Source organism: Pelobates fuscus, chromosome 1, assembly GCF_036172605.1.
Source record: "Pelobates fuscus isolate aPelFus1 chromosome 1, aPelFus1.pri, whole genome shotgun sequence".
Classification (NCBI taxonomy): domain Eukaryota; kingdom Metazoa; phylum Chordata; class Amphibia; order Anura; family Pelobatidae; genus Pelobates; species Pelobates fuscus.
In genome coordinates, this window is record NC_086317.1 from 397264134 (window position 1) to 397279209 (window position 15076).

General features: G+C 39.6%; 1 protein-coding gene across 1 annotated transcript in view; it reads left to right on the forward strand.

Moving 5' to 3' along the window:
- GLI1 (GLI family zinc finger 1) overlaps positions 1-15076 on the forward strand; it is a 112934-nt gene that overhangs the window by 92838 nt on the left and 5020 nt on the right. The window contains exons 2-11 of the mRNA XM_063427409.1: positions 2141-2296; positions 3399-3497; positions 7831-8026; positions 8143-8296; positions 8574-8681; positions 10163-10303; positions 10435-10584; positions 11098-11262; positions 12144-12407; positions 13438-13720. Coding sequence (XP_063283479.1) covers positions 2191-2296; positions 3399-3497; positions 7831-8026; positions 8143-8296; positions 8574-8681; positions 10163-10303; positions 10435-10584; positions 11098-11262; positions 12144-12407; positions 13438-13720 — 1666 coding nt within the window. The 5' untranslated portion in view covers positions 2141-2190. The remainder of the gene's footprint in view (positions 1-2140; positions 2297-3398; positions 3498-7830; positions 8027-8142; positions 8297-8573; positions 8682-10162; positions 10304-10434; positions 10585-11097; positions 11263-12143; positions 12408-13437; positions 13721-15076) is intronic.

Sequence of the window (15076 nt, forward strand, 5' to 3'; positions counted from 1 at the left end):
AGTTTATCTATTTTGGCCTTCAATTTAAAATTCACCTAAATTCCTGACAATACTCACTTTAGTGAATAACCTTCATACAGATATTGATTATTTTAAGTATTTCCTCTTTCCTGGAGCCTGAATATTTTAAGGTGTGAATTGCTTATCAAAACAGTTTATTTAATGGAAAAGTGTATAAAACAAAATTATTACTCGCACATTGAGTTGCATATTTCTAACCAGTGAGCCGTGTTTCATGTATTATTATTACCATCATAATTTTTATAGCATCAACATATTCCGCCGCAATTATAGGATAGGGACAATCAAATTGAAAAATTCAGACTAATATAACCTTACTGAAATAAATAATGCTAGGGTGGGAAACACACTGTATCATTTTTGCCATATATCTGTCAAATAAATATAATTAATTGTCACTAATATAAACCATAGATGTACAATATAAAACTTAGAATAATGTAATTAGTAGATTAAAAATGATGGTCAGTTTAATGTGTTCTAAATAGTAAAATGTCATAATGATAATCTGTCTTAATAAGCAAGTATTATTATTATTAATTAATAAAGGTAACCGCTTGTAAGCCTTCAACATGCTCATATTAAGTCAATTGCTGTGCATGATATGAACTATAGTCATACACAGCTGGAGTTCTGGAGTTCAATAACCAACCATCACTGATCTAGACTGATAATTGTAACATTAACTGGACACACCGTGTGGTGATGGACACGTATTGTAATGGCTCCCTCTACTGTTTGATTTGTATATTAAAATGGAAATTGCACTTTTTGTCTCAGTTACAATGGAGTGATGTATTAAAAAAGATGTGGGGCAAAGTTCAAAAAGTAAATTAGAGTGACCACATTGAAAACCAATGGAAAATTCCATCTGATTGCTGCAGAACTTTGTCCTAGCATTTATTTATACTTGAACCCAGTGTGTTTTTCAGCTATTTGGATCATCTTCTTAGATAGATAGAACATCCAGATTTGTTTTGCTTCAGTTCTGAATGCCAAAAATATGTTTTTGTGCTGAAGGTCTGGTTTAACAACAGTAAATAAACTGTACTCCAAAGTAACCAGTCATGAAGCGAGAATATTAACTTTATTTATTTGACATTACTTATAAAATGCCCTACTCCAGGACACTTTACAAACCATGATAATTATACATCAATAAAGGGCTTAAAAAGACACCAGAAGCCCCCTCAGCTTAAACGTTGAAAGTGCTAGTGGGGACTGAAGGAAAAATAAAGAGGAGAAGAGAAAAACACAGTTGAATAAATGAGTGGGCAGTGAAAAAACAGGGTGTGGATATATTTATGAAAAGATTCTAAAAAGAGCCTGACAAAAAGAGGGAAATGAGGAAAGAAAATTATAAAACATAAATGGTCAGAATTAAAGGAGAGGACAACTGACATCTGAGGAGAGATGTAGTAATACTATAAATGTAGGACATGTCATGGAGACGTGGAGAGTTAACGTGAATATTCTGCATAAAGTTGCTGGTACAAGAAAAAAAAAAATAACCATAATTATACTGCACTATAGTAGTGGGAAAAAATATCATCTTCAATATAGGGATAATAAGCCATTGAATAACGTTGGCTCTCATGCTATGGCCTCAATTTAATTTGTTTGAAACAGAAATGATTCCAATCTGTAAGAAAAAAAAAACAAAACGTTTCAAATGATTTATCTATAGATATCACCAATGAGGTATATGTATGGATTTTTGTACAAAAATCATTTGAAAAGCTTTTTTTTTCATGTTCGAATCATTTCAATTCATACAGATGAATCAGAGGCCTATGTTAGACTGAGTTTACAATCATGCTCAGTCAGTTGCAGTGTCAAATGTTTAAGACTCTGTCCATTATAGAAAGTTAGCTAGATAGTCAGAGATGCACATTTTCAGAGTATTTCATTGTTTTGCAAGTGCATTTCCTTTACTAGATTGCTCAATATGCAAGCAAGTTCTAACTAATTTTTTGGGATAATCACATCTGTAAATGAACGTGACTGACTGAGTCAATACCCTAACAGATATGTATCCATACTTGCAGCTTAATAAATGTAATTGAGTTGGATTTATTTGACTTTTATGATTTTACAATTATTTTTCTTGTTTCTACAGCTTATGGCGCAAACATTCTGATGTTTAACTGACTGAAGACTTTTCACCTGATGGCGTCCCGCCAGTGTCCTCCTTCTCTCTTCAACTCAATGAATGCTCCTGTGAACAATTATGTAGAACACTGTTACCTAAGGACGCCAAACATGATGTCTGAAGGTTAGTGCTTTATAAAATTAAAATACATTTCAAATAGAAGATAGAATTAATGTTAACGTAAATGGCATGTATTCCCAGTACAATGGACGGACTAACATATATGTAATTGTAACCAGACAACTGGACGTACAGTAACAGATGGGTTGAGGGCCCTGCTCCATGAGCTTACATTCTAGAAGGAATGGGGTATAGTGACACAGAGGGTGACACAGAGGGTAAAAGTAGGGGTGTGAAGTAGGTTGTTAGAAAAGTATTATTTGAGCGCTTAGTAGGTCATTTTTGACAGTTGCAGGAGAGGAGTCATAGAGGGTGGGGGATGAAAACCTGCTAACAGTTTAATTGATATGCTTTCTGGAAGAAGTGAGTTTTCAATGATTTTTTGAATGAGTGGAGACTAGGTGAAATTCTTACGGAGAAGGGAAGGGAGTTCCACAGAAGAGGTGCAGCCCTGGAAATGTCTTGGAGGCGAGCGTTAGAGGTGAGAGTACGGACAGAGGATATACGTAGGTCTTTGGCAGATCGTGGGGGCCTCGACGGGACATGCACAGACAGACACAGGAGTAGTAACACTTGAGGGAGGAAAGACCAGAAGTTCTGTTTTGGAAAGGTTGAGTTTAAGGAAGTGAGCAGCCATCCATTTGGAAATCGAAGAGAGGCAGTCAGAGACACGAGTCAAGATGGGCGGAGAGAGATCAGGATGATTCGTTAAATATACGGTTTAATTTAGCTTTTTCTAATGTTTAATGGACTATTTAATTAATGTTTGCATTTTGTGAGCTAATTAGATATACTGAAATGTACAAGACACTCAACAATTATCATACCACAAAGTAGATTATGTTGATTTTTTTTAAATTACCTTATAATATGTGTTAATTGTATAAATGCATGTAAATATTCATTGTTCAGATTTAAAAAGGATTACGTAGAAAGAACAATTATGTGACAAAGTCGTAAAAATGAAGTAGTCAACCAGAAATTTCTAATGGTTTCCACAGTGATTTCCCCACATTGTGCCGAAAATACTACTGATGCATAGATTCATCCCAGAGCTACTTTTTGGCTACAGGCGCTAATATGTATTTGTATGTATTTTATCTAGGCATGAATGAGATGCCATACTGTCATCAGAACAATCTCATGGCCAGCCATCATGGTTTTGGAATGGCACAACCAAATGAGCACATGACTGGAGGGGATGGTACGTTTTAAAAATTAGCAAACATGGTTAGGATTTTAAGAATAACAGAAACTTTTTAATGTCCAAACTTCAAAAAGCAATCTTTCCTCTGTCCTACATGCCACCAACATTCCATGTTTCCATAGAGGGATACGTGTTAGAGCATGTGTGGCTGAAGGTGTTGGCACGGACCATAGCTATTATGGAACATTTTAGATTACATGTTAATAGCAATTCCTAAATACTGAATACGTCGTTTAAGGGGAGGATTTCCCTCGGATTTCAGGGGCGGATTTCCCATTAGGCAGAATAGGATCCCATCTACAGGTGCATTTCCTGTAAGGGGTGCCTGCTTTCAGCACATATAATTTTAACATTTAAGTGGGCTGGTGGAGAGATATAAGTACCAGGAGCCTTCACCAGTGTCCTCTGTAGTCTGTTCAGTCTCCAGTGCTTGATAGCAGAGCTTCAGAAACAGTTAAAGAGGCTGTAAAACTCAGTGCTCTCTCGGCTCCTCCATGGTCTGGGTGTGAGGCTGGACAGGAAGTTGTAGGGATCATTTCCCATCTGCCTACAAACAGCCTCTCACACAGGAAAAGTCTTGCAGGAGGAGCAGGAACAGCACTGAGTGAAGCATGCTATAAATTATGGGACGGCATTGAGTGCTTTACACTGTACAACTAATACTAATCATAGGAAGCTGACTATACTACAGAAGACAGAGAGAAACTCCCCTTGCCCTAAGCCTCTTTTCCCTAACTCTAAATTTAACCCTTTCCTTAATCCCAAATGTAAGCATTCTCCGATTAAATTTGAAAAAAATAAATAAAGTATCATACAGCCCGCTGTAGTCTTTATGATGAGAGTGGCACCCTAGCCCTTTTTCCCAGCAAGGGGCAAGCTGTTTTGAAATGGTTTGCTTTCTTATTTAGATCCATGCCAGGCACTCTAGACGCATCCAACTCTGGTGATGTACATCTGCCTTCTGTTGAGCTGCTGTTCAACTGAACGATCTCAGCCACTGAATGCAATTCTATGCAACCTGGGACTTTTTTTTCTTGGCTGGCTGAAGACACCCTAATGGTGCTGCCATAGGGGAAGTTACACCCGCAACGGTTTTAAACTTTCTATGTGAAGTGTTTCATAGTGAAATGCTGAACATGCAGGCTCCAAGTACAATGACCACTTCAAACACTGACGTGGTTCTGGTGCTTAGAGTAACCCCTTAACTCCTCTTAAAAATTAAACAACCAGTATGCCTCAATACTAGATTTAACCACACTATAACTCTAAATTCAATAATCCTAAACACCATTTCACTACAATTATAACCCTTCCTTAGCCTCTATAATCACTCTATAAAACTCAATGCAATCTAACTCTGATGTTACCCCAGTCTAACCTTAAATCTCCCTGTACCCAAACTACTGCTACCTTTATCTTAAACACTGCATGCATTTACACAGCAGCATACACACACAGATTCAAACACAATACATTTCAAGTAGAAATATTTACATACATACATTGTTAAAACAAGGTGCCAAAGAATTGACAGACAATTCTAAACAACATTACACCAACATTACTGAGAGGTTTAGTACTATGGTGCTGTTATGCAGTCATACACAAAAAAAACAAAAACTGAATTTATCCTAAAGAGAGACAAAAAGGTAATTAATAAGGCAGATGATTTTGGGACTGAGAGAAACTTTCTCGTTTCTAAAGCAGGACACTTGAGGGTAATGCCAAACTGCCTAAAAGACATAAAACACTTTAAAATACATAAAGTCACCTTTTACACATAACACACAGACATTTCACATATCCCCAGATAGCTGGGATCTGAACGCACAAAACTACCGAATAGCGCTCAGATCCTATTCACACAGTTCCATTGCCATGGAGCTAAAGTCTTTCCCATAGTCTTTCATTATATGAATAGGCTCCATGGCATAGCTATCTGGGGGTATCACCGCTCACACAGGGCAAGTACCGAATGGCCCCACTGTGTTTAAAGGGCCAGAATGAGTGACATGCACTCTGTTAGGGCAGAATACGTTTTTTAAAAGGGCCCAATCTCCCAGGGCCATAGTCCAAAGGCAGCAGGTGGGCAACCAGGCTCCTCCAATGCAATGTGTCGAGATTGGTCTCGTCACACTGTGTTTGAGGGGTGCTGTGTTTGAGGGGTGCTGTGTGGGGGATGTGTGTGAGGGTGCTGTGTGTGAGGTTGCTGTGTGTGATTTGTGTGATGGTGCTGAGTGTGATGTGTGTGAGAGTGCTGTGTGTGAGGGTGCTGTGTGTGATGTGTGTGAGAGTACTGAGTGTGATGTGTGTGAGAGTGCTGAGAGTGATGTGTGTGAGGGTGCTGAGTGTGATGTGTGTGAGAGTGCTGAGAGTGATGTGTGTGAGGGTGCTGAGTGTGATGTGGGTGAGAGTGCTGAGAGTGATGTGTGTGAGGGTGCTGAGTGTGATGTGGGTGAGAGTGCTGAGAGTGATGTGTGTGAGGGTGCTGAGTGTGATGTGGGTGAGAGTGCTGAGAGTGATGTGTGTGAGGGTGCTGAGTGTGATGTGGGTGAGAGTGCTGAGAGTGATGTTTGTGAGGGTGCTGAGTGTGATGTGGGTGAGGGTGCTGAGTGTGATGTGGGTGAGAGTGCTGAGAGGGATGTGGGTGAGGGTGCTGAGTGTGATGTGGGTGAGGGTGCTGAGAGTGATGTGGGTGAGAGTGCTGAGTGTGATGTGCTGAGAGTGATGTGTGTGAGGGTGCTGAGTGTGATGTGGGTGAGAGTGATGTGTGTGAGGGTGCTGAGTGTGATGTGGGTGAGGGTGCTGAGTGTGATGTGGGTGAGAGTGATGTGTGTGAGGGTGCTGAGTGTGATATGGGTGAGGGTGCTGAGTGTGATGTGGGTGAGGATGCTGAGTGTGATGTGGGTGAGGGTGCTGAGTGTGATGTGGGAGAGGGTGCTGAGAGTGAATGTTAAAAGGGATTGTGTGTTGGGAGGGTAAAAAAAAGAAAATCTAATAAGCATGCATTATATCCCCCCCCTCCCTTCTTACCTTTAGCCTGGGTGGGGGGGACCGTCACGCTGGTGAGTGGGAGGGGGGGACCGGCACGGTGACATCATCCCTGGTGGTCCAGTGGGTGAGAGAACTCTAGCCTGCAGGCTAGAATTCACTCTCGCGAGATCCGGCCGTTGCCATGGCAACGCTCCGGATCTCGCGAGAGGAACCCGGCGGAGCTGCAAGATAGAGCTCCGCCGGGTCCTCTCCCTCCCCAGCCGCAGGTCTATTTAGGTGGGCCGGTGAGGGAGATCTTTGATCTCCCCACCGGCTCTCCATGGAAAACAGCGCAGCCGGCGCTCGGATAGTGCCGGCCCTGCATAGACCTCCCCTGCCGGCCTCGGCCCATGGCCACCGTGGCCCACCGGGCATTTGCCCGGTGTCCCTGATGGCCAGTCCGGGCCTGCACAACCTTTCGGTATAATTGCAGCCACACATTGCAGCCACAAACATTGTGCCGTTGGCACAGCCTTACTCTCAAGAGTTGGAAATCAATTATAACTTCCAACTAACTTTGAGATGAGGCAGAAGAGAGGTAGGCAGTCAAAGACACAACTCTCGTATTTGTATTCTGTCAGATGTTAATATGCCAAATTATCATGCCTGTAAAATAATAAGAATTACACTAGTAAAACATGGAAGACTGCTTTAGTTTGGAAAAACAGCGCCTCAGAGGGGATATGATAACATTATACAAATATATTCGGGGCCAGTACAAACCTTTATCTGGAAATCTATTCATAAACAGGGCTATACATAGGACACAAGGTCACACATTTAGACTAGAAGAAAGAAGATTTCATCTAAGGCAAAGAAAAGGTTTTTTTTTTACATTAAGAGCAATAAGGATATGGAATTCTCTGCCTGAAGAGGTGGTTTTGTAAGAGTCTATACAGATGTTTCAACTGCAATTGGATAAATACTTGCAAAAACATAACATACAATCATTTCTAATTAGTGGGGTAATAGCTGCTTGATCCAAGGAGACATCTGACTGCTATTTTGGGGTCAAGAAGGAATTTTTTTCCTAGTTTGTTGCAAAATTGGAAGCGCTTCAGACTAGGTTTTTTGCCTTCTTTTGGCTCAACAGCAAAAACAAATGTGAGGAAGGCTGAACTTGATGGATGCAAGTCTCTTTTCAGCTATGTAACTATGTTACTTTGTAAGAAGACTGATTAAAAAAAAAAACCTGGTTAAATTAAAATTAGCCTAAAAACTTTCTTCAGATAGATTATTAGAAAGTAAAATAATCCATGCTAGATTTATATCATATTTTTATTTCTATTTCCCTTAGGCTCCCGTTTCTCCACTCCTCGAAGTTCTATGAAACTGAGCAAAAAGAGGGCAATGTCTATCTCCCCACTATCAGATGCCAGCATTGATCTGCAAACAATGATACGGACATCTCCCAACTCCCTGGTGGCATTCATCAACTCCCGCTGCTCTTCAGCCAATGGTTCTTATGGCCATTTGTCCATAGGAACCATCAGGTACTTCATAGTTTATTACTGTTACTAAAAATAATTTTATCATAAAATTATATATATATATATATTAAAGCAAAAATTTACTGACTAAGATAAAATTAAATTGTTTCTCCTTCTAGTCCTTCTCTTGGATATCAAAATTGCCTTAACCACCAGAAACCGCAAGCTGCAGCTTACGGCAGTAATACTTTGATGCCTTATAATTCCCATGAGCATATGTCCTGCCGAGGGATGGGTGTGATACCATCCCGAAACTCCATCAAGCACTGCCAGGTGAGTCTCACACTGTGGCATCAGTAGTTTAATATACAAAATATTTTAACTTAACTAAGGTATTTAGCAATAAGACTGGTAAGTTCGCTAAATCAGTGGTTCCAAGCCCAATCCTCAAGACATGCCAGAACCTAATTGTCTACCTTTTTTGTAAAATCTTGCCTGTTTTAATTAAAATTTTATAATTGTTATACAATATATTAGTAGAACTCATCTTAAATGGCACATTATCCATGCACAAATAATCATGCAGTATCTGTCTATTATTTATCTACAGTTAAAGTCTGAGCCACTATCCAGCACAAATATGGATCCTCTAATCAGCAAACGATTGGAGGATGGATCTGAAGGAGATATTTCGAGCCCTGCATCTACTGGGACACAGGTGAACATGAAAAAGAGACACGTTGCTGACTGCCCAAGAGCTGCAGGACTTATACTACTGGACTGCTGTAAATGCATTCGTTTTCAATTACTGATATGTTGAGAAAGTGGCTGTGGAAAGAGAGACAGTAAATATCTCTCTCATCAACCCTTATCCTCATATAAGTAACAGAATTTTGACTGAGCTAATAGTGACCGTTATAAATAGCTGCTGATCACCTCTCAAAGTCATGGTAATTAAAGTTGATGACCACCCACTTCATTTTAACCCCTCATCCATGGAGCATCAGGTTACAAAAACCCAAGAACTATTGAGATGGATCTCCCTTTTCTGAACCCCTATTATTAAACATATTTGGCTCCATTAATGTTCAAGTGGTCCAAGAAACCCCCATTTGTTCCTGATTATTTTGAAGTATTAGCCCACTAGTGCTTGTGCAGAAAATTAGCATATACTGCATATTACTGTAGTTTTTCTGCAAAATGCAAATATATATATACTTTTTTATTTTATTTGTTTCTAGTACTTCCATACAAGGCATGAAATATGAAATATATATGCTTTATAGTACTTCCATACAAGGCATTAAATATATATATATATATATGTATATATCATGCCTTATATGGAAGTACTAGAAACAAATACAAATAAAAAGCATACTCTAGCATGGACTCTAGCATGTCCTTCTTGTATCTGTGTTCTTTTACTCAAGTGACCAAAGACCTCAGTCTTTGTCAAGGAGGAGACTATGACCATTTCTCTGCTATTTTTTATCAGATATATATATTTGCTACATATTGGATAAGCATATTTTGTTTCATTCCCTGAAAAAAAGCTCCTGAATTACATGTAATAACTAATTTTTGCATTTGCAGGAAATATTTGGGATTTTGGGCCTGTTAGTCAGTAAATTGTGCGGTCCTAGTCTTGGATGTTTATAAGAAGAGGCTTGTGTGCCTCATTCCATGTGGAATTTTAGTAAGCTTTGAGATGTTCTATTTTAGTATATTTTTACAAGGGAGAAGAAGTATGTCCCTGCACCAGAACATAACTTTGGTTGTGTGCTCTCTCATGGTATTCTCATGGGTATTTAAGAAGCCCACCAAGACATGATGTCATGCTTCAATGAGGAGCAGCTTGAACACACTCAAAGTTCTTCACTTGAGTGATAATTCAAAGTGAATTAAAAGTGAATTTCAAATTTAAACCCAGAGCAGAAAGCATTGCTCACTTTTCCGATTTGGCTATTTTGATCTTGTATTTGAAATTTACTTTGAATTCTCACGTTAGTGAATAACCCTGTCTATAGCACATGCCCTTCTGCTTTATTTTTAGGCTTTCACAAAGGGCAGCAAAGAGGGTGAGTTTAACAAACATACCCTCCAGAAATGGTTCTATGGATACACATGGTTCTAAGAACTTGAACTGGTTTACGAACCGAGTGTGTGAATTGTGCCTCATGTCTTTCTATGATTTAGGATCCATTGCTGGGGTTGCTGGATGGACGCGATGATTTAGAAAAAGATGACGGGAAACATGAACCAGAAACTGTGTACGAAACCAACTGTCACTGGGAAAGCTGCACAAAGGAGTTTGACACCCAGGAGCATCTTGTCCATGTAAGATCTATATTTATGCCTGAAGTTAATTTTACATGACAATCAACTGCATTTAGCATGTGGGCCAATATCTGAAGATGCATGGTTTCATTTATTCATTCACAATTTCATTGTCTTCACCTTTTTTACAGCACATAAACAATGAACATATACATGGCGAGAAGAAGGAGTTTGTATGTCATTGGCAGGATTGCTCGCGGGAGCTGAGACCGTTTAAAGCCCAATACATGCTTGTCGTTCATATGAGAAGACACACCGGAGAGAAACCCCATAAGTGCACAGTGAGTTTGGATAAACCATGTATCATGGAAACAGAAAAATGCAACTGGATTTTTATGAAATGTTCATATGAACATCAACCTCTTTCATACCTTGAGGAAGATTCTCTTGTCCTGTAGTCACTATGATTACATTAAAATGTTTGGAACTAATGCAGGAGTGTCCATTGAAAAAGTTAAAACTTGGAGCCCACATGTCTTTATGATACATACCAAGAAAATATATTTTGGACTAAAATATAAAATTTTTAGCATCCACTGTTTGCACATGAGAGGTAGTGTCTCTATTGAGACAATATACTATATTAAAATTAATTTGCGTAGAAAAATAGCAGATTGGCTTCAACAACAATATTTAATATTAGTAGGAATCAATGACGTTGTATTAGCAAGAAAATGTTCTTTTCTTCTGTAATTATATTTTTGTGCTTCAGCGAGGCCACAGAACCACCTGTCATATGAATAAGTGAACTGCTGAAAATAATAAATGTCACTTTGTTTTTGCTTTTTGTATAGTTTGAGGGATGCAACAAAGCCTACTCTCGATTGGAGAACTTGAAAACTCACTTGAGGTCTCACACTGGGGAGAAACCATATGTCTGTGAGCATGAGGGTTGCAATAAGGCTTTCTCTAATGCCTCAGACCGAGCTAAGCACCAGAACCGCACTCATTCCAATGAGGTAAGATAATGCTGGAAGAGCATGGTCACAGAAGAATGTTTACATAGCAGCCATTTTATTAATAAATATTATGGACTTTTTTCCTTCTTTAAAACATTGCAAATGCAGAAATGTTATACTCCTGACTCTAAATGTCATTAACCTCTTGCATTACGTTTGTAAAATTGTGCAAGGAACCAATAATTAGGCATCATGGAGGATGATCAATAAACATTTCATCTCTTTATCTCTTCATGCATTCTAGACTGATGCAGGCCTCCCAGCAGTTCCCTATTTTGATGGTGCGATCCAAATTAGAGGCTCATGTCCCTCCATGATTGTGTTCCCTGGTCTCTTGTATTTGAGTACAGGGAACTGTCCCCAGCAAGCACAGCACAAACACATCATTAGACACACTTGGGCTGTGGGTACTTGGACCATGCAGAGAGTGCTGAGCTGGGCCGGCTGGAATGCGGTCAGTCAGAATGGCATGAATTCATACCCGGCTGACTTGCCCTTTCTTTGGGTGGCCCCTCAATGTTGGGAGATGTTCTGATGCATTTTGTCTTAGAAAAACTAGTTTAGAAGCAGCCGTAAAGAATTTCACACAAAAAGCAAAATAGCCGCTTTAAGACATTTCACTTTACACTTTTCCAACTATGCCTTATGGTCATTAAAGTTTTTTTTTAATGTTACAATATCTGATAAAGCAGTTGGTTTAACCATTTTGAGATATGTAATGCATTTTGAGATTTTAAGGGCGGGTGCTGATTTTTTTTTTTCAATAAATGTTTATTGATATTTTTTAATATTACATAAAAAAACATGTATTTCTAAACATGTTGTAGAGATTGGTGGGGCATCATGAACTCTGTTAGACACAACTTATCTACCTTTTACAGAAACCATATGTGTGCAAGATCCCTGGATGCACCAAGCGGTACACAGATCCAAGCTCTCTCAGGAAGCATGTAAAGACTGTGCACGGGCCCGAGGCGCATATCACCAAGAAGCACCGTGGAGATGGCATGCCCAGAAGTAATGTCATGCATGAGGGAGCTAGTGTTCAGGGTATTAAAGGTGACATTCAGCAGGACTTAGAAACCGGTTCCTCACGAGAGGCACGTAAAGAGGAAGGACGACTGACTGTTCCAGACTTAGCTCTGGTGAGAACTGTTTTTTTTTTTTCCGCCAGTTAGTAGAAATCGCAAAGTAGATTACAACTGTTGTGTTGCATTTTTATCTGATGTAGTGTTCTTAACCTCAATACACATCAGCTGTAGATATTACCCTTCTTGCTTTAATACAATAATCAAAAATATTGACTTAACACTATGTGAAGTGTTTTTCAATAACAGTTGGGAGGTAAGGTTTTCAGTAATTGGACCAGCTTATGTCGTAAGTGTCATTGATAGACGTGATGTTTTATTCTCCTCTCTGGCATTTTTGAAAACACCCCTTTTCCCTCCGTACTACACTAACTTAAAGGGACACTATAGTCACCTGAACAACTTTAGCTTAATTAAGCAATTTTGATGTATAGAACATTCCCCTGCAGCCTCACTGCTCAATCCTCTGCCATTTAGGAGTTAAATCCCTTTGTTTATGACCCCTAGTCACACCTCCCTGCATGTGACTTGCACAGCCTTCCATAAACACTTCCTGTAAAGAGAGCCCTATTTAGGCTTTCTTTATTGCAAGTTCTGTTTAATTAAGATTCTCTTATCCCCTGCTATGTTAATAGCTTGCTAGACCCTGCAAGAGCCTCCTGTATGTGATTCAAGTTCAATTTAGAGATTGAGATACAATTATTTAAGGTAAATTACATCTGTTTGAAAGTGAAACCAGTTTGTTTTTTCCATGCAGGCTGTGTCAATCATAGCCAGGGGAGGTGTGGCTAGGGCTGCATAAACTGAAACAAAGTGATTTAACTCCTAAATGACAGTGAATTGAGCAGTGGCATTGCAGGGGAATGGCCTATACACAAAAACTGCTTTATTTAGCTAAAGTAATTTAGGTGACTATAGTGTTCCTTTAATTGTAGAATTTAAATTTTTAGAGGATATTTGTGAACCTGTTTACATTAAGACTATTTTGTTATCAAAAGATTTTTTACTGTTATTCACCAAAAACAAAACCTGGTGATCTACATGTGCTGTCACATTATTACAACGTTTTATTGCTTTTATTGCCTAGAAGTCCCAGCCCAGTCCTGGTGGACAGTCATCTTGCAGCAGTGAAAGGTCTCCACTGGGAAGTACCAACAACAATGATAGTGGAGTAGAAATGAATGCCAATACGGGTGGAAGCTTTGAGGATCTCTCAAACCTTGAGGACATCCCCTCAGTTGAATCCATGGGTACTGCAGGAGCTTCTGCTCTAAGAAAGCTGGAAAATCTCAGGATTGACAAGCTTAACCAGCTACGCAAAGCTCCATCTTCTGGAAAAACAGTTAAACTCCCTTCTATACATAACTCTGGTACGTATTGCTACAACTTCCTACACAAGGTTCCGGGCTTCTTTAATAGTGTAGAAACAATATAAATAAGTGTACAGATATGAAATAGAATCAATCTGTGCAGAGTTAGTATTAGAATTATTAGTATTAGTATTCTAGTATTAGAATACATTCAATGTATAAAATATACTTCAATGGAAAAGTTTCCTCAGGTAAAAACCTGATGTAAAACCAGGAGCTAGTAGATAGTAGTACTTATCAATAAAAACGTATAACACAATTATAAATGAAGAGAGATACATCACAAACTCCCCTAAAGAGTGGAGCGTCAACCTCATCTAGGGACTAAGTTCCCCATTATGCAGTCTTAACTGGAAATACTGTGTGCGTGTTTTTAATCCCTTATTTAAAAAAATAATAATACATCTTTATAGATGTGTTTCTATGTTTCTCTCTTTTTTGTTTTCTAGATGCATTGTCGCTCGTTATCATTTTCCCTAAGTTTACATATAAGAGTGATTTAAAGGACCACTCTAGGCACCCAGACCACTTCAGCTTAATGAGGTGGTCTGGGTGCCAGGTCCCTCTAGGATTAACCCTTCTTTTTTTTATAAACATAGCAGTTTCAGAGAAACTGCTATGTTTATACTGAGGGTTAATCCAGCCTCCAAAACCTCTAGTGGCTGTCTCATTGACAGCCGCTAGAGGCGCTTGCGTGCTTCTCACTGTGAAAATCACAGTGAGAGCATGCAAGCGTCCATAGGAAAGCATTGTAAATGTTTTCCTATGCGACCGGCTGAATGCGAGCGCGGCACCTGCCGCGCATGCGCATTCAGCCGATGACGTCGCAAGGAAGAAGGAGAGGAGGAGGAAAGCTCCCCGCCCGGCGCTGGAGAAAGAGGTAAGTTTAACCCCTTCCTCCCCCCAGAGCCCGGCGGGAGGGGGACCCTGAGGGTGGGGGCACCCTCAGGGCACTCTAGTGCCAGGAAAACGAGTATGTTTTCCTGGCACTAGAGTGGTCCTTTAACCTTTGAAAGAGACTTTGTGTATGCATGTTCTAAGTGAATTTTTCACCATTCAAAGACTATAACATTTAGCAACTTATTAGCTTCCCTCACAAATTGTTACATACTCATTGACAGACTGTTTCATGTAGATACCTTTAATAGAACTGTTTTATAGACACATTTTTTATATGTGAACTTTAAAGGGATCCTATGTGCCAGGAAAATAAATCCGTTTTCCTGACACTGTAGGCTCCTGGAGTGCCCCCCTCCCTCGAGCCCCCTCTCTCGCAGGGCTCAGCGCATTAGACCTCCCCATAGCAAAGCATTAATCAATGCTTTCCTATTGGGAAAATCTGACACTGGAGGTCCA